This window comes from Canariomyces notabilis (assembly GCF_033297395.1).
Source record: "Canariomyces notabilis strain CBS 508.74 unplaced genomic scaffold N656scaffold_5, whole genome shotgun sequence".
Classification (NCBI taxonomy): Eukaryota; Fungi; Ascomycota; class Sordariomycetes; order Sordariales; family Chaetomiaceae; genus Canariomyces; species Canariomyces notabilis.
In genome coordinates this window covers 734,061-749,530 of record NW_027041827.1, presented here as the reverse complement: position 1 = coordinate 749,530, position 15,470 = coordinate 734,061, and the positions used below count along the sequence as shown (strand labels likewise).

General features: G+C 54.9%; 10 protein-coding genes across 10 annotated transcripts; 7 read left to right on the top strand and 3 right to left on the bottom strand.

Annotated features, from left to right (window-relative positions):
* Positions 1 to 433: 433 nt before the first annotated feature.
* N656DRAFT_776882 (BAR domain-containing protein) lies at positions 434 to 1,614 on the bottom strand. Its single transcript, XM_064814728.1, has 4 exons — positions 1,592 to 1,614; positions 1,462 to 1,535; positions 1,201 to 1,407; positions 434 to 1,144 (listed from the first exon to the last, which is right to left on the bottom strand). Exons 2-4 carry the CDS (start codon positions 1,520 to 1,522, stop codon positions 750 to 752), a joined length of 663 nt encoding a protein of 220 aa, XP_064672277.1. The 5' UTR covers positions 1,523 to 1,535; positions 1,592 to 1,614; the 3' UTR covers positions 434 to 749.
* An 890-nt stretch (positions 1,615 to 2,504) lies between these two features.
* Positions 2,505 to 3,101, top strand: N656DRAFT_704975 (peptidyl-tRNA hydrolase; the record flags this gene model as incomplete). Its single annotated transcript, XM_064811223.1, has 1 exon — positions 2,505 to 3,101. The coding sequence occupies one exon, from the start codon at positions 2,505 to 2,507 to the stop codon at positions 3,099 to 3,101; it is 597 nt and encodes a 198-aa protein (XP_064672276.1).
* Positions 3,102 to 3,514: 413 nt separating this feature from the next.
* Positions 3,515 to 4,024, top strand: N656DRAFT_705526 (acyl-CoA N-acyltransferase; the record flags this gene model as incomplete). The annotated part of the gene is made up of 1 exon (XM_064811277.1): positions 3,515 to 4,024. The coding sequence occupies one exon, from the start codon at positions 3,515 to 3,517 to the stop codon at positions 4,022 to 4,024; it is 510 nt and encodes a 169-aa protein (XP_064672275.1).
* A 476-nt stretch (positions 4,025 to 4,500) lies between these two features.
* On the top strand, positions 4,501 to 5,715 carry N656DRAFT_766870 (carbohydrate esterase family 15 protein; the record flags this gene model as incomplete). The annotated part of the gene is made up of 1 exon (XM_064813514.1): positions 4,501 to 5,715. One exon carries the CDS (start codon positions 4,501 to 4,503, stop codon positions 5,713 to 5,715), a length of 1,215 nt encoding a protein of 404 aa, XP_064672274.1.
* A 505-nt stretch (positions 5,716 to 6,220) lies between these two features.
* N656DRAFT_788146 (Clavaminate synthase-like protein) lies at positions 6,221 to 7,486 on the top strand (the record flags this gene model as incomplete). The annotated part of the gene is made up of 2 exons (XM_064816667.1): positions 6,221 to 7,265; positions 7,323 to 7,486. 2 exons carry the CDS (start codon positions 6,221 to 6,223, stop codon positions 7,484 to 7,486), a joined length of 1,209 nt encoding a protein of 402 aa, XP_064672273.1.
* Positions 7,487 to 8,207: 721 nt separating this feature from the next.
* Positions 8,208 to 9,914, top strand: N656DRAFT_749231 (uncharacterized protein). The gene is made up of 4 exons (XM_064812970.1): positions 8,208 to 8,596; positions 8,658 to 9,310; positions 9,391 to 9,560; positions 9,622 to 9,914. The coding sequence occupies exons 1-4, from the start codon at positions 8,444 to 8,446 to the stop codon at positions 9,657 to 9,659; spliced, it is 1,014 nt and encodes a 337-aa protein (XP_064672272.1). The 5' UTR covers positions 8,208 to 8,443; the 3' UTR covers positions 9,660 to 9,914.
* Positions 9,915 to 10,821: 907 nt separating this feature from the next.
* Positions 10,822 to 12,049, top strand: N656DRAFT_776878 (uncharacterized protein). The gene is made up of 2 exons (XM_064814727.1): positions 10,822 to 11,418; positions 11,485 to 12,049. Exons 1-2 carry the CDS (start codon positions 11,000 to 11,002, stop codon positions 11,651 to 11,653), a joined length of 588 nt encoding a protein of 195 aa, XP_064672271.1. The 5' UTR covers positions 10,822 to 10,999; the 3' UTR covers positions 11,654 to 12,049.
* A 192-nt stretch (positions 12,050 to 12,241) lies between these two features.
* N656DRAFT_796331 (uncharacterized protein) lies at positions 12,242 to 12,704 on the top strand (the record flags this gene model as incomplete). Its single annotated transcript, XM_064817512.1, has 2 exons — positions 12,242 to 12,518; positions 12,685 to 12,704. The coding sequence occupies 2 exons, from the start codon at positions 12,242 to 12,244 to the stop codon at positions 12,702 to 12,704; spliced, it is 297 nt and encodes a 98-aa protein (XP_064672270.1).
* Positions 12,705 to 12,715: 11 nt separating this feature from the next.
* On the bottom strand, positions 12,716 to 13,511 carry N656DRAFT_788143 (uncharacterized protein; the record flags this gene model as incomplete). The annotated part of the gene is made up of 3 exons (XM_064816666.1): positions 12,716 to 13,074; positions 13,178 to 13,182; positions 13,384 to 13,511. The coding sequence occupies 3 exons, from the start codon at positions 13,509 to 13,511 to the stop codon at positions 12,716 to 12,718; spliced, it is 492 nt and encodes a 163-aa protein (XP_064672269.1).
* A 204-nt stretch (positions 13,512 to 13,715) lies between these two features.
* N656DRAFT_843419 (uncharacterized protein) lies at positions 13,716 to 14,786 on the bottom strand. The gene has a single exon (XM_064819088.1). The coding sequence runs from the start codon at positions 14,584 to 14,586 to the stop codon at positions 13,957 to 13,959; it is 630 nt and encodes a 209-aa protein (XP_064672268.1). The 5' UTR covers positions 14,587 to 14,786; the 3' UTR covers positions 13,716 to 13,956.
* Positions 14,787 to 15,470: the final 684 nt, after the last annotated feature.

Here is a 15,470-nt window from a genome sequence, read left to right as displayed (position 1 = left end):
TTGTGCTGCCATTCCACTTATCGGCGAGTTCTGAGGAGACCTATCAATCCTGATGTTAGCTTTGCGCCTTCCACTGAGCTATCTGGATCTGTTGGAGATATGTTCGGCGCATCGCTTCTGCGACGGGTGACGGAGGATCCGTAGCCTCAACACAAACAACCAAGCGAGGCTTGTCCATGAGATCTTGGCATATCCGCTTCCCTCATATTTCGCTTCGGCCGATCCTACGCAGGATGTGCGAAGTTGATCGCCCCTGAGAGCCGACAATCGTTGATCCGATCTCGGTGATCGATAATTAGCCTCATTATCGCGAAGGCGAGCCTTGAACATACGGGTGCGTATGCTGGGATGGGTGTCTAGCTTCTACTGTAGCTTCTAGCTTCCAAGCTTGCGCAAGCCCTATAGCCTTCAACATGGCAATAACTTCATCGCTGAGTATGTAGTACTGCATGTGAGTACAACGAACTCTCATTTTGGTGTACGGTACCGTGCTTTGCGAACGGCCGTGTTTCAGATGGCTCCTAGAAAACACAAGGATATCTCTCGATCCCTGCATGCCTCTATGGCAGTGCGGGTGATCATCTGTTCGATCACACCTCCCGTGGATGCGCTCAAAGCCTCAAAGAGCTTGCATCTCTAACCATTGCCATACCCCATACGCCATCAAAAGTGTGATTCATTTCCCCTGCGACCAGTGGCCCCGACCAACTACAATGGTCGACTCCCCCGGTTATCCCAGAAAACCAAGCTCAGACAGTCCCGCTGATGCTTAACTCCCGTATCTCCTGCAGCACCTGCTCAACTCTGCTGTCCAGATGGCCCTGAGCGTACTGGTCCCGCGTGTCGGGGTCAAGGTACTGCTGCACTTGGGCCATCCTGCTGTACGCCTCGGCGCAGAACCGCAGCTGGATCTTGACCAGGGCTTCGAAGGAAGGATCGAGATAGGGCACGCGCAGGTCGATGAGCTGCGGCAGCTCTGTGCACAGCTGCTCGTTGAGCTGCTCGTACGCCGCCTTGGCCATCTCCATGTCCTTCTCGGCGCGTGGCAGCTTGGTCACGTCCTTGTCGGGCTTTTCGACCAGTTTCTTGACCTTGGCGCGAAGAGCGTCGTAATCGAGCAGTTTGTGCCCTCGTTTCTTGATGCCTGGTAGACCATCAGCTTTAGACAGAGATTCTGTGCACAGGGGAGGCAAGACATACACTCGTTTACGTCGGGAAAGTAGGCGCACCACCGGGTAATGGGCTCTAATACGGTTGTCCGGTACGGTCCATCCAGAGCCTTTATAGTCTCCGCATCGAGATCCTCCACCGCTTGTTTGTAGCTCCTGCTCACGCCGTCCTTGGCGCCCGAGTCCCCGTAGAACGCGTCGATGGTTTCGGCGATCCGCATTTGTGAAGCCGTCATCGCTGCCAATATTTGTGTCAGCCCGAGCCATATCCAGCGCCACTTTATGCTCGCACCTCGCAGTGAATCGAGATATCCTTTGGCCTCTTTCTGTAACCGTAACGACGCCGCTTCCATTGTCCTGAACCGCCTGTCGCATGTCTTAGCAGTTGTCTCGCTGACGCATTCCCCACGTGGTCTTAGTACCTTTCCTCGACTTCGTAATCACGGTCATTTGTCTTCTCGACATGACCTGTTTGCGATCCACATTAGCGATGCGCAGCTCTTGGACATCGATAGATCATCTTAGGGAGGGACCATAAAACTAACCGGTCTTCATCATCACCTGCGTCGTCGCGCGGTTGACATTCTTCTTGAACCCTGGCGAGGAGCGTCAGCAGCATGAGCGGGGACATGGTATGGAAGGCCGCCACGGGGTCTCGTACCCGCCCAAGACATGGTGGGCAACTACAGTGGGCGCTTTCAGTAAATCCAATCAATGGTAATGTATGGCGTTGTGGTTCGGTGCGAAATGACAGAGAATCTTTGTGAATTGGATACACTTTGACTTGAAATGTTGGAGGAATGCGCCTCCAACGTCCAGTCAGATCCTTGCTGTGCCTTGGAGCATCTGAAGGGTGACGACTTTCAGTGTGGCGGTGCTCTTTTCCACTGCAGGGCAGTGCCGGGCAATTGTGCGCCGGTGTTTCGCTGCAGAGCAACGACGTCAGTGGTCTCCATCCCTGAAGCTCCCACTACCGGACGACCATGCTAGTTGTGGCTTGCGCATGTGGCGGGTGAGTGGGTCATGGCTCTGGAGCCGGAGCTAGCCGATAGAAACTTAGAAACATGGAATTTTCCCTTCGTTTTCCTCCAGCAAGCAACACCTTACAGACGAACTGAGCAGCACGCCACCGGCGGGTGCTCGGAAACTGTTGGGAAAGACAGGCATTGGCTCATCGTGGGGCATTCTCTCCTTTTCCGCTCGAGCACCCCCCCGCGCAACCGCTGCCGTGTCGTCCCGATTGTCTAGAACACGACGTGCACCAGAAGAATTCCCTGGTAACAGGATCTTCGACCTCAGACTCCCCTAACACCTCGCGCGCAGGCCACTAGCACCATGTCTTCGCTACGTCGGGTACTCCTTATCAGTCTCGGCAACCCGGGCAACCTACGTTCAACGTACCACTCTGCCGGACACATCGTGCTAGAGTCTCTCCAGAGGCAGTTAGGCCGAGACCAGCCTGCGTTTGGAGATATGCGGTATGGCAAAGCTTCGGCTCTCGTTTCAATCGGTTACCGATACACGCTCGTGCAGAGCCCAACCTCAATGAATGTCTCCGGCCCATGGGTGTCATCGGCGATCCGACAACACTTCGAGGACAACATGCTCAGCCAAGAAGAGGGTGCAGTTCTGCTGGTGCACGACGATCTCGAGTTGGACCTTGGGGTCGTCAAGGTCAGGAAGTGGGATAGCAGCCACAAAGGGCACAACGGGGTGAAGAGCGTTCAAGCCTCGCCCAGCAAGTTTGTCCAAGGCTCCGCGGCGAAGACAGCACGGCTGTGTGTGGGAATTGGTAGGCCCGAGGGGCGGGACAAAAGAACCGTGTCAGACTTCGTGCTAAGCCGTATTCCCAAGTATGACAGGTCTGTCTTGGAGGGGAAGGCAACTCAAAAGGTGTTTGAGGCGCTCTCTGAGTTGGAGAGGAAGTGGTAGGGTAATACGTCCGGCCTAGGCTTGGCGGCTATGAGGTTATGGACAGCAATGTTCCGATCCCACACTGTAGATCGCGGTTCTCGATTCTGCGGTGGATTGGAAGCGTCGATGGACCTGGCCACATTATCACCCGTCGCCAAAGTTCCAACGAATCTTGCCATGATCAATGACTCTCACTATCTGCTCAATCGCTCGAAGCGCGATGCCGTTGAGCGCGGGAGTTCTAAACAGGTTGGTTGGCTGCGACTCAGTCTCAGGAGACTGGCGAATGTGAGAGAGCCAAATTTTCTCTCCACATGCAGCTCCCCCCGCCAACCAAACTACGTACTTCGAGCGCGTCAAATGCTTCCCGCTACGCTATCTTACGTTATCCCGACGTCCCTCCCACGAAATTCGGCCTCAACCGCCCTACCATGGCTACTTGGCGAGCGGCAACCCTCGACGACGTCAAGGGCATCACTCAAGTTGCCGATGAAGTCCACCGCGAATTGCCAGAAAGCGAGGATGTCTTTGCAGAACGCGTGAAGCTCTTTCCCGAAGGCTGCTTGGTCCTTGTCAACGGCGAGCATATCTGCGGCTACGCCATCTCGCACCCTATTCGCAATGGCCAGCCACCCGCCTTGGACAGCATGCTTGGGACAATTGCCTCGGACGCGGACCAGTATTACATCCACGACGTCTCTATCCTGCCCACGCTTCGAGGGAACGGCCTGGCATCTGCATGCATCAACAAGCTGCTTGAGGTCGGAGACAAATACTCAACTACCTGCCTCATCTCTGTCTATGGGACAGCAAAATTTTGGCGTCGCTTCGGCTTCATGCCTGGGCCGCTGAATCCGGTCCTGTCCGAAAAGCTGCGCGGCTACGGGGAAGATGCAGCTTACCTCCTGCGCCAGAACTCCGCTGAGGGCAGCCGTGGATAGCTCAGCTGTTCGCGTGGTTCGTGTTTTCGGAGACCAATAATATATGAGGGGTCCTTGGTGATGCCTTACTGACAAGATACCAAAAGAGGGAGGAACTTGCAATGCTACCACGCCGCGTCTCAGGCTAAATGCTAAAGAGTGACTTTCCGGTCATCCTCATAGCATCGATGGGCCAACAGATCAAGGGGCTGCTATGAATATGCCATTGCCACCGCTACCGCTGACTGCCAAGCGCCTGTGACTTGACTATTACCATAGTCAGTACGGAGTATATCTTTCCCCTTCTCCCGCACTTCAAAATTCCAAGGTTGAGGGATCCCCGGAGCTTTCAAAATCACGGAGCAGCCTCCAGTATATCTTGTACGTCAGCACAAGATCACCCGGATCCTTGGAGTCCTACGCCGGAGTGACACAACCCTGTGTGCCTAGCATCCACTTTGCCAACCGTTCAACGCCGTCAATACCAGATTGATATCATGATGAAGTGGAGTTCAACCCTCGCCTCGCTGTTGCCCCTGACGGCTAGCTGGTCCCTTGCCGAACCTTGCGCTCCAGTTCCCCCTGACTTCTCCCTGACTCCCGCCCAGCCAAGAGGCACCCGAGAGCTCCCCGACCCTTTCGTCAACGTCGAGGGGAACCGCATCAGCAAGAAATCCGAATGGGCTTGTCGACGAAGCGAGCTCGCCCAGCTCGCACAAACTTACGAACTCGGACCCATCCCCGGGCCACCCACCTCGCTTGACGCCTCGGTGGTTAACAACAACCAGCTCATCATCACCATCAGAGTGGATAGCAAGACGACAAATTTCACCGCCAATATTACCTACCCTACCACGGGTACCCGCCCTTACCCAGGCTTCATTGTCATCGGCGGATCGCCCAGTATCCCCATCCCCGCCAACGTGGCCCGGGTCAATCTCCCGCTAGACTCCCTGGCCAACTTCGCAAGCTCCTCTCGCAACATTGGGCGCTTCTTCGACCTGTACGGCGCGAGCCACGGCGCGGGCACTACTGCGGTCGGCGTCTGGGCAGTGTCGCGGGTGATTGACGCGGTCTCACTCGCGGCCAAGACCGGTGCGGTCGCCATCGACCCGGCACGGCTCGGCGTGACAGGTTGCTCGCGCAACGGACGGGCGGCACTGGCAGCGGGCGGGTTCGACGAGCGGGTGGCGCTGACAGTGGTGCAGGAGACGGGCGCCGGGGCCGACTCGTGCTACCGGCTGCGGGACGACGACAAGCCGCGGTACGACGTCTGCAATTCAGTGGAGTGTCCCGGGACAGACCAGGGGCAGGCGCGTGTCTTCTTAGACCGGTTTATGAATAACCCAAGTGGCTTGCCGTTTGACCGCCACTCGGTTGCGGCGCTGGTGGCTCCCCGCGCGCTCCTAGTCCTGCAGGACGATTTAACCTTCAACCAACCCCGGTCTAGCTTCCAGTGCATGGGCGCGACCAAGAAGGTGTATGAGGCGCTTGGGGTGTCGGAGAGGATGGCCGTGTCGCTGAGGGGAGGCCATGAGCTGTGTAAGTTCCCCAAGGAGCAGCAAGGGCTTTTGGATGCGTACATAGGGAAGTTTCTGCTCGGAGAGGGAGGGGATGTGGGTGAGACTGATGTGGTGGAGATGAATAGCTCATGGCTTAAGCCGGGCGACATTAGGCCGGCGTATAGTTGGAGAGCTCCCAAGTTGGAGTAGTCTTGGGGACTCAAGGCCCGATGGAACTGCGGACTAGGGCATTTCGTTGCCTTGCTGTCATTAGTGTGTCAGCAGCATTGCGGTTTGCGGGGCGGAATTTCCAGTCTCGTCTTGGACACCAGTGTTAGTGAAGCACGCCATGCATCATCCACAGCTCGCAATCCCCTAGCAGCCTCACCAAAACCGCCGGAAGGAAGCCAGTGGAGAGCAACACCCCATCAATACCGTTGATAGGTTCCAGGATCAGCCAATCACGTCATTACGACCTGACATCAGTTATCGGAGACTATATTCGGAGCGTGGTGATCATGGGCATGCCACTGCTACCTCACATGCAAGTATATCTGGCACTGATGTCCCCTTCCTATCTGAGCTGCACCGCCGGTAGCATTCAACCCACACGCACAAATACAGCAAAGCACTGGAGTAGCCCTTGCTCTTGTCCCCAAGTTTCAGCCATCACACCCTGGTAAGACAACTTCATTCGGCCATCTGAACAGCAACAATGGCTCCCGGCCTCCTCGTCGACGAACCACAGCAGCAGCAGCTTCATCAACTATCAAAGCGGAACGATGACGCCCCGCGACACATATTCCCAGACGGCATCCGCACCTCAGGCCAGCACGCTCCCCTCTATGACAAGCTCAAGCCCTACTCCTCGTTTCCCAAGGAGATCACCGGCCCCACCGTCTGGACAGCCGCCGAATTCGCGGGCCGGCCGGAGCGGTGGGTGCACCCGTTCACAGACTCGGAAATCTCGGAGCTGAGCCGCGCGGCCGACGCCTTCATTGCGCGCGGCACGCCCCTGACGGGGATCAGCAGGCACAATTTCCCGCTGCCCACGCTCGGAAGAATCCTCACCGACCTGCGCGACGACCTGCTCAACGGCAAGGGCTTTGTCCTGTTTAAACGCTTCCCTGCTGACGCGTGGGGACCCTTGAAGACGGCTGTCGCTTACATGGGGCTGGGCACGTACCTGGGATATTTCCTCTCGCAGAATGGGCGGGGTCATGTGTTGGGCCATGTCAAGGACGTGGGTGATGACCCGACGCAGATCCATACCGTGCGCATCTATCGCACGGCGGCGAGGCAGTTTTTTCATTCGGATGATGGGGATTTGGTCGGGTTGTTGTGTGTTCACCGTGCTCAGGAGGGAGGGGAGAGTGATATTGTTAGTGTGCATCATGTGTGGAATACCCTGCAAAGGGAGCATCCGGATGTCGCGGAATTGTTGACACGGGCGGTGTGGTACTTTGACCGGAAGGGGGAGGTGTCGGATGGCCAGGAGGAGTGGATCCGTCAGCCGGTTGTGTACCTGGAGAATGGAGGGAAGGGAAGGGTGTACTGCAAGTGGGATCCGTACTATGTGCGGTCGTTGACGAGGTTCTCGGATGCCGGGCTCGTTCCGCCGTTGAGTGCCGAGCAGGAGCGCGCCATGCAGATCCTTGAGGAGACCTGCCAAAGGGAGGCGTTGCATATGGTTCTGGAGGTCGGGGATATTCAGTTCTTGAGCAATGCCCATCTCCTGCACGCCCGGACGGCTTATAAAGGTACGTGGCGACGCTCTCAGGGTGGAGTTTATGTGACAGTTTAACTGAATCTGACAGACTTTGCCCCTCCCGCACCCCGACGACACCTCCTCCGGTTATGGCTTGCTACCCCTGAGGACGAGGGCGGCTGGGCACTGCCCATGCCGGACAGCCATGAGAAGAAGCGCGGCGGCGTCCAAGTCAACGACACGCCGCCGAAGGCACCGCTTGATGCTGAATGAGCTGCTTACCTCAGCCTTCGCCTTGTGGCCCCTATCAGTATGAATGTACGTTACTACTTGGCAGCTGCTAGTACTTCCAGGCTAAAATGTGTGCCTGCCTTCGCATTCTGTCCTTCCATTGGGGAACTTGAAAAGGGAAGACCAAGTAGATCATGGCAAATGCAGGAACGACTTAAGAGCAAACGGCTTACTATCACCTGAAAAATTAATCACCAATAGCATTCATTGGCCATAAAAGCTTCTACTGGGCTTTCAAAGTGTTCGTCGGATTCGAGATGCTTCGGCGTTGCTGCAATATAGGTAGGTTCTCATTCTAGAACCATGCTCCAAAAGCACCACCAACCGACTAACAGTCACAACAAAAACCGGGTCTCTATAACCGAGAACTGCATATCAAGGCCCAGGGAGGAAGAATAGCTTCCTAATGATGATTAATAACGGAAAACTTGTGCTTGGTGCGGGGGTTTGGCAGCCGGGAAAATAGGAACGGGCTATAAGGGGGTCAATAGATTGCCCAGAAACGTGGGCACCTAGTAAACACGTCCTAGAGTACCGGCAGTTGAGCCAGATTGTATCCAGGCTAATACCAGAGACCAGGCCTCACAGTCGCCCAATGTTGTGTTATCGTAGTCGATCCGGGCCGAGGTGCACTGCCAAGCTTGTTTATGCAGACGAGATTTCGGCTCAGCACATGTGCCAGGGAGCGTAAAAGGGGCAAGCACTTGGCAGCCAGCCGGGCGTTTGCTCGGGGGAAAGAAGTGGTCTCCGTAAAGTGGTGATATAGACGGACACTGTGTGTGGCATATAATGAGCATTATCTCGGTTCTCCCCTTTGCCTATTCCTTCTGGCCCCCGACGACGCTGTCATTCTCCACAGCCAGTCTCGCTCACTCAGCAGCGCTCACTGAAGGTAGCTAATTGCTCTGCCGTCATCAGGAGTCAGACCCAAAGGACAAGATGCACTGGAGCTCGCTGGCAAGCCTGGGCCTCGTCGCACCGGCGGCGGCTTTGCTCCGGTTCGGCTGCTCGCAGCTTGTAGTTGAGCGACTAGATCCGCTCGTCACACCGGGCATCAACCCATCCCCGCATCTTCACCAAATCATTGGCGGCGTAAGTTAGCGGAAATTTCAGGAATAAACGACCGAGCTGACTTATCTTGCCTCTAACGCAGAATGCATTCAACGTCACCATGGACCCAGCCATGGGCGACATAGCCGAGAGGGCGACCTGCACCACGTGCCAGTTCAGCGAAGACCTATCCAACTACTGGACAGCCGTGCTCTTCTTCAAGGCACGCAACGGCAGCTACCACCGCGTACCACAGATCCCCAACATCGGCTTCGAAGGGTCCAACGGCGGCATGACGGTCTACTACATGCAGGACGGGCTGGCCAACTACCAACAGACGTCCAAGGTGACGGCGTTCAAGACGGGCTTCCGCATGCTGATCGGCGAGGCGTCGTACCGCAGCCGGGCCGACGCAGCCCGTTTCCGCCAGATCACCTACACGTGCCTGCAGGACCTTGGCACCCGCTTCCCCGAGACCATGGACTTCCCCAAGAAGCCGTGCCCCGCGGGCATCATGGCCAACGTCCGCTTCCCGACCTGCTGGGACGGCAAGAACCTCGACTCGCCCGACCACATGAGCCACATGAGTTACCCGGAGTCGGGCACCTTTGAGAGCGGCGGCCCCTGCCCGGCCTCGCACCCGGTTCGCGTGCCACAGCTTATGTATGAAACTATCTGGGATACGTCCAAGTTTAATGCTGCAGATCTCTGGCCCGAGGACGGCTCGCAGCCGTTTGTGTGGTCCATGGATGACACGTAGGTAGCCGTCGGATACATACCAAAGCTTGAGATGGAAAAGGGGTTAAGCTGACAGGTTGATGCACATCCATGCATAGGACCGGCTTTGGCTCGCACGGCGACTACATGTTTGGGTGGAAGGGCGACTCGCTGCAGCGGGCCATGGACTCGCCGTGCTATGTCAACTGCCCGACGCTCAAGACGCAGAGCGTTTCGGCCATGAACAGGTGCAAGGTTCCTACTGTTGTTGACGAGCAGATTGACGGCTGTAAGTGAACCGGAATCGCCCCAGATAACGGGAATAAACGGGATGCTAACACGGTTCTTAGGGTTGAAAGCACTCCCTGGAGCTCCCACCGGCGTCTAAGGGGAGCGGTATGACATGAGGCAGTCGGACGAGTCCTGGGAGGAAGCTAGGGTACCTACCGTACCTATATAATACGTAGAATGTTGACGGAAAATATGGGGGCTTGGAAGGGATATAAGCCTCCAATTACCTTACCACTACATCTAGATCCCCCTGACCATCGCACAAAGCAGTAAGAGCACCAACTCACCCCTATCTCAAGGTAAGGAGGTACTTTCAGTTTCATGTAGGCAGCACTTACAAGATTGGGAAGAGAATATGTACCTAGTACAGATTGCACTAGCTAGCACTATAGACTCATTTGATATCATGAATCTACTAGTTTCAATGTCATGATCGTTCAACTGTCTTATCTTGATGTGACCTACCCCTTAAGTCAGCAAGTGAGCAGATTGATCAGCTCCACTGCACATGTGCCTCGGGACGTAGATCTTAGCAAGGTGCCACATAAGGCCGGCCTCCTGCCGCGCCAGTACAGATCAGTTCAGGTTACTTGGCATCGTGTACATACACATGTGCAGATTGCATTTTGCGACGGACGCTCGCAGGCAGATGGATTCTGAGTACTACTGAGTACGGAGTACCCACGTCTGGAATTCAATGTTATCGATCTCTGATCTCTCAGCGATCAAAGTACAGTCAGTGCCAGCTTTCTGCCTACCAACATGGATGAGTGTAATACAGGTACCGTAAATACTGGGTTGCTAGCCTTGAATATAAGCCGGTAGACCAGTTAGCCCGCTTAGGAAGGATACTGGATGAATTAACAAGCAAAGCACTTTGCCTAGGGACACCTAGTCCTCGCTAGCCATAGACCAAATGTACATACTGTACTACAGCACAATATAAATTCAATGAGAGACTCCAACAGCTGCATGTGAGCGTAATACGAGCGGTCGTTGCATGCATGGAATCTCTTTTATCCCTCGAACCACCCAACCAAACAAGCAGTTTTGATCCATGTCATAACGTTACACTTCAACGCGCCCAGCCCTTGCCCATAGCGGGGGGATCTGCAACTATAACGCCACTTTTAGAAGACGGGTAACGCTGGAGCGGTGCAGTCTGGTTGGCGGCCTGGGACTTAGTAAGGCGCAGGATGGCAATAACGGTCGGCCACCTCCACAATGCAAGTCGATCATGCCTCCAATACGAGCCCAAATGCGGAGTATTCTGTTTTACATACCAGTAACCAGGTTGTCAGCTCATATTAAAGGTCCTGTCCCGGATTTCCCAGTTGTCGTCCATAACCTCTTGACCCAAACAAGTTAAGTTCCCAGACAAGTCTGTCTCTTCACCTTTCAGTATCACATCACCTCCCGGCCATATCTTAATCCATCATGCAGCTCATCAACTTCCTTCCCGCCGTGCTCCTCACAGCCGCCTCCGTCTCGGCCTCGCCGATTCAGCACAGTCCCCGGCAGGATCAAGCCGGCTGCAGCGAGACCTCGTTCCAGTCGTTCGCCTGGCTGGCTCGCCAGTTTGACTTTCACGCCTCCTACATCTTCACCACCCCGGCGCACCAGAACTCATGGGGCTACGTCTCATTCGACCTGTTCAACCCGGCCGACCAGAGCGCGACACACTGCCAGGCCGCGAGCAACCAGCTGAGCGACTTCTTCTATGGCACCATGCAGTACGAGTGCGATGACGAGGCCGCGGGGCGGATCGGCAGCACGAGCTTCGATTTCGCCCGGCCGACGAACCAGCTGAGAGTCAACCAGACGTGGACATGCTACGACAATGAGCCCGAGTACCCGTATGTTTGAATCTCCTTGTGCTTTGAGTTGTAATGGTGAGTAGCATCAGGCTAACAGCAATCGAGTGTCACTTTCACTGGCCGTGGCGAGTTTAATTTCACGCTTGCCTGCACCGAGACAACATACCAGAACCCCAACTGGACCTTGGGCCAGATTTATTCCAGCCGCGACATCAGGTGCGCCATCGTCGATGAGACCAAGATTGTACCCTTTGAGATGACGGCTATTGCGTGAGCTACGGGGACCTACGACTGTATGCACCTTGAGTGGAATGCCTTATGATGATGGATCCGGATCTGGTAGGCTTATAGAGACCAAGATCGGCGGCATGACTGGAAAGATTAGGTTTAATGATGGCGCTTTGATAGATGTAATGTATAATCGTCTAACTACGATGATGAGAGAGGTCTAATTTAGATACCTACAGTGCTACCTCGGTACCAGTACTGACAGGACCTTGGACAGTTGACAAAGGCCCCGTCCTATGATCTATCCCACTTACCCCATACATCCACTTTTAGCTGGGAAGAATCAGTGAACCGAGGTACAACCATTGCGTATCAGCGACGTCATCTCCTGTGCTGACGTAGATCCACTAACCTCTCCAGAGCCACAAGTAGTATCAACACTCGTTTCACAAAAACATAAACTCTACATGACATATCTAAAACTCCTCAAACCAACAACAACTTGAAAAGCAACCACAATCTCACAATCAACCTCGCGAGTGAGACCTATAAGCCCTCCCCAGGCTACCAAGTACCAACAGATATATTCAACAGCCAGTCATTATCATTATCATTAGTACCAGCCCAGAGAATCATGACACAAAGCAAGCACAAACCCCTCCGGCAGCTCGCTGCCGAAAAGGTCCGCGGCGAGGGCGCAAACCCGTCCCAGCTGGGCGACCCCAGCGATCTCAAGGCCGAAACCAGCGACGGGCCTGATCCGGACCAGAATACTAGGCAGGGCGAGCCCACATCAGCTTCGTCAGGAAAAACATCATCGTCATCGCTGGGTGCGGGCCGGCAGAAGAACCTACCCGACACTGGCGATCCGGATAGGGGTAACCCTTTTGTTTCTGGTGGAGGGGTCAAGGGTAGGGGGTCTAAGATCTAGTCTTTCAAAAGGGGGATGGAATAATGTCTTGGATGGATTGTCCATCTGTTGCTAGTACATATCATGATGGGAGCGTCAGATGTTAGGATTCTGGACTCAGACTGGGGGCCATATAGGGGCCTGAGCTGATAAAGAACGCTTGGCAGTTGGAGAAAGGATTAGGTGAGGTTGGAAATCTCAATCAGATACTCCAAGCGCGGCCCTTAAGTTCTCCGACCACGGGCGCGTCGGCGTTTTCTCGTCTCTGAGCTCCAAGTACAATGTCCGGAGCGGTTCCGGAAGCTGGTCCACATCCAAATACCCGTCGTTGTCGACATACTCAATCATGTAGCAGATCATGCAAAGTGTGTTACCTCCAATCCATTTGCCAAAGTCCCGGGCGTAAATTCGCATATAGGCTTCGAGTAACACATGAGACCTGGGAACAACGACCGGAGGTGTGCGGAATTTGAGGTAGCCAGTTCCACGACCTGGCCGCCAGGGTGGGAGTGCCGTGTGATCTGCTGCGAGGACAAAGTGTGGTGGAAGCTCGCCCGCTGTTGGCGATAGGATGGTATCGTCAACAGGCGGCAAAAATCAGAGTGTGTCGGACTGTAAATAGAGTTCCACCGAGACTTCCGGGTCTGCCACTGTATGGACGTGGGCTGCAGGCGGTGGTGAGGGCCGCTTTGGCGACGATTTAGGGCGGAGGCTCGGGTTTTGGCATGTAACAACGTCCGGGAGTTTGACAATCACCTCGATGCCGGGTTTCAACTGGTCATCGGGAATGACGAAATCGATTGACTTTCAAGCATTAGCCGAATTCTCACGATTCTCTTTCAAGGCATTTCCATAGGTTCACTTACAGAGACGATGGTGGGCACGCCATGGACGTGGAGAAGGCAGTGGCCCACAGAATGCAGGGAATCTCTCTTGAGTTGAGGGTTTGAGCGACGCTCGCGATGAACTTTTCTTTAGCGGAAAGCGCCGCCATATTGTGGTTTGCGCTGATGAGGCTGGCCAGATGTCTTGTTTTTCTGAAGCGAAGCGAAAAGTGTGGAGGTGAGGTGCCAGTCGAAGCGGTAACAACAATAGGAAAGGTGGTAAACACCGAACTCATGAGGGCGTTCAGATATCTTGTGCTTCAGGATGAAAGCGAAACGAAAAGCCGATGTTGTTTAGAGCTTTGAGTTGAGGGAGCGAAAGTGATCACATGCAATGGTATAAGTTACTATCTGTTAAGCTCTAGGTAGTACCCGGCCCCCCTTACCTTACGTTAGTTGCGCCGTTTACACGGTGGAAACACTTTGACAGTACACATACATCTTACGTAACCGAACATTGCACACCATCCTCCGTTACAGGTACTGCCGTATCATAGAGGAAGGCAAGCTCTTCTGCCTACTTCCAGAGGATGGAAACCTTTCTCCCCTCTCTTACTAACCCTCACCAAGGCCACCTTCCCCTTCCCCCTTCAGCTCATCCTCCTCCTCTTCCGGCCCTAACACCAGCCCGCGCTCCCAGTCCCATCCTTCCGGTTCGTCGGGGTCAGGTGTTCCATCCTTAGACGTCTCGATCCGTCTCCCATCGACATACAGTGGCGGATAGAGGCCATCCGTAAAATACGGCCGCGGGCCGCTGTCAGAGTCCTGCAGACGCCTGTAATGGTTTGCTACCATTTCGTCCAGTTTTTTGCTCCGGATGACATGGCAGCTGTTTCCCCGCTTGATGATTTCGTGGATTGGCTGCTGGAGCGTTTGCGAGAACTGGCTTCGTACTTGCTCATCGCTTTCGTGGAGAAAAAGGTCAAAACAGATGAGGGCGTAATGCTTGTGGCTTAGCAACCGGATCATGTTCAACTGCATGGCGAAATGGGTCAGTTGGTGCCCGGCTGCTTCCGCCATGGCCCTGGCGATCTTTTCCGAGAGGCTTTGTGCCCAAGGTATGATATCCGAAGAGTGTCGAGACCCTGGCTTCAACTTGGCGCGGAGAAGAAATCGTACGCCGGTGTTGGTTTGCAAGGCCGCGCGGCTGTCGTTATCGATTTTGTACTCTTTGTCTCCGTGCATTGTGGGACGAGTACCAGGACCAGGTAATAAACTGAAGTGTAGGATGCGTGTGCTGTAGCTTTGATAAGACTGGGGACGTTACGATGATGCGAGCGGGCGACGGAGCCTGGACGTTAAAGCCTGAAAGAGAGAGCGAAGAGAGCACCTCACCTTGGTTTCTCAAGTTCTAGTGGAAGTGAGGTTGGCGTGAAATGCCGTAGGTGGGGCTCCCCGTTATACCCCCTTGTGCGTTCCGCTCAAGACCCCGAACAGCCGCCCTAGTGGAGGTGTTAGGCGCGTAGGCACAGTGATGGAGATCACGCTAACAACCAAGAGTGGGCCGCACTGTGTGTTGCTGCACGTAGGCGCGGCCACTAGAACCAGAGTCGCTGCCATACACGAGATACACGCCAGCTTCAGGTATCATCGCGTCACATTTGCGACTTCTTAGTCGCAACGGCACCCATGCGGACACCTAATAGTGGTTGTTATGCCGCGACATCGGCATAGAAAGGGGCTCTGGTGGAGCTCCCTGGCCTTTACCTCCGGACCTGAGTTTTGCTCCCACCGTGTGAAGGCCCCACGCCATGTCACCTGAAGTTCGCGTTGAATGCCACCACGGCGGCGTCCCTCTGACCAAACTTTGGATTATCCAACATTTCCCGCGCTTTCTCATCATCGTGACGCCGGCCTTCTCCAGGCCGTTATACTCCCGACGGCTGCTCTGAATTCAAGCCTGAGGGGCGGTGGGGTTAAGGGGAAGGCATCGTTCAGGTCCAGGAGAGCAAGTCGAGATGGGACGCCCTTCACCCTGGTCTGTACTGGAGGTTCTCTGGAGATATATATAAAGGGACAGCCGAGAGAAGAAGGACTGCTCCTTATTGCTGAGCAAGCAGCATTAACCA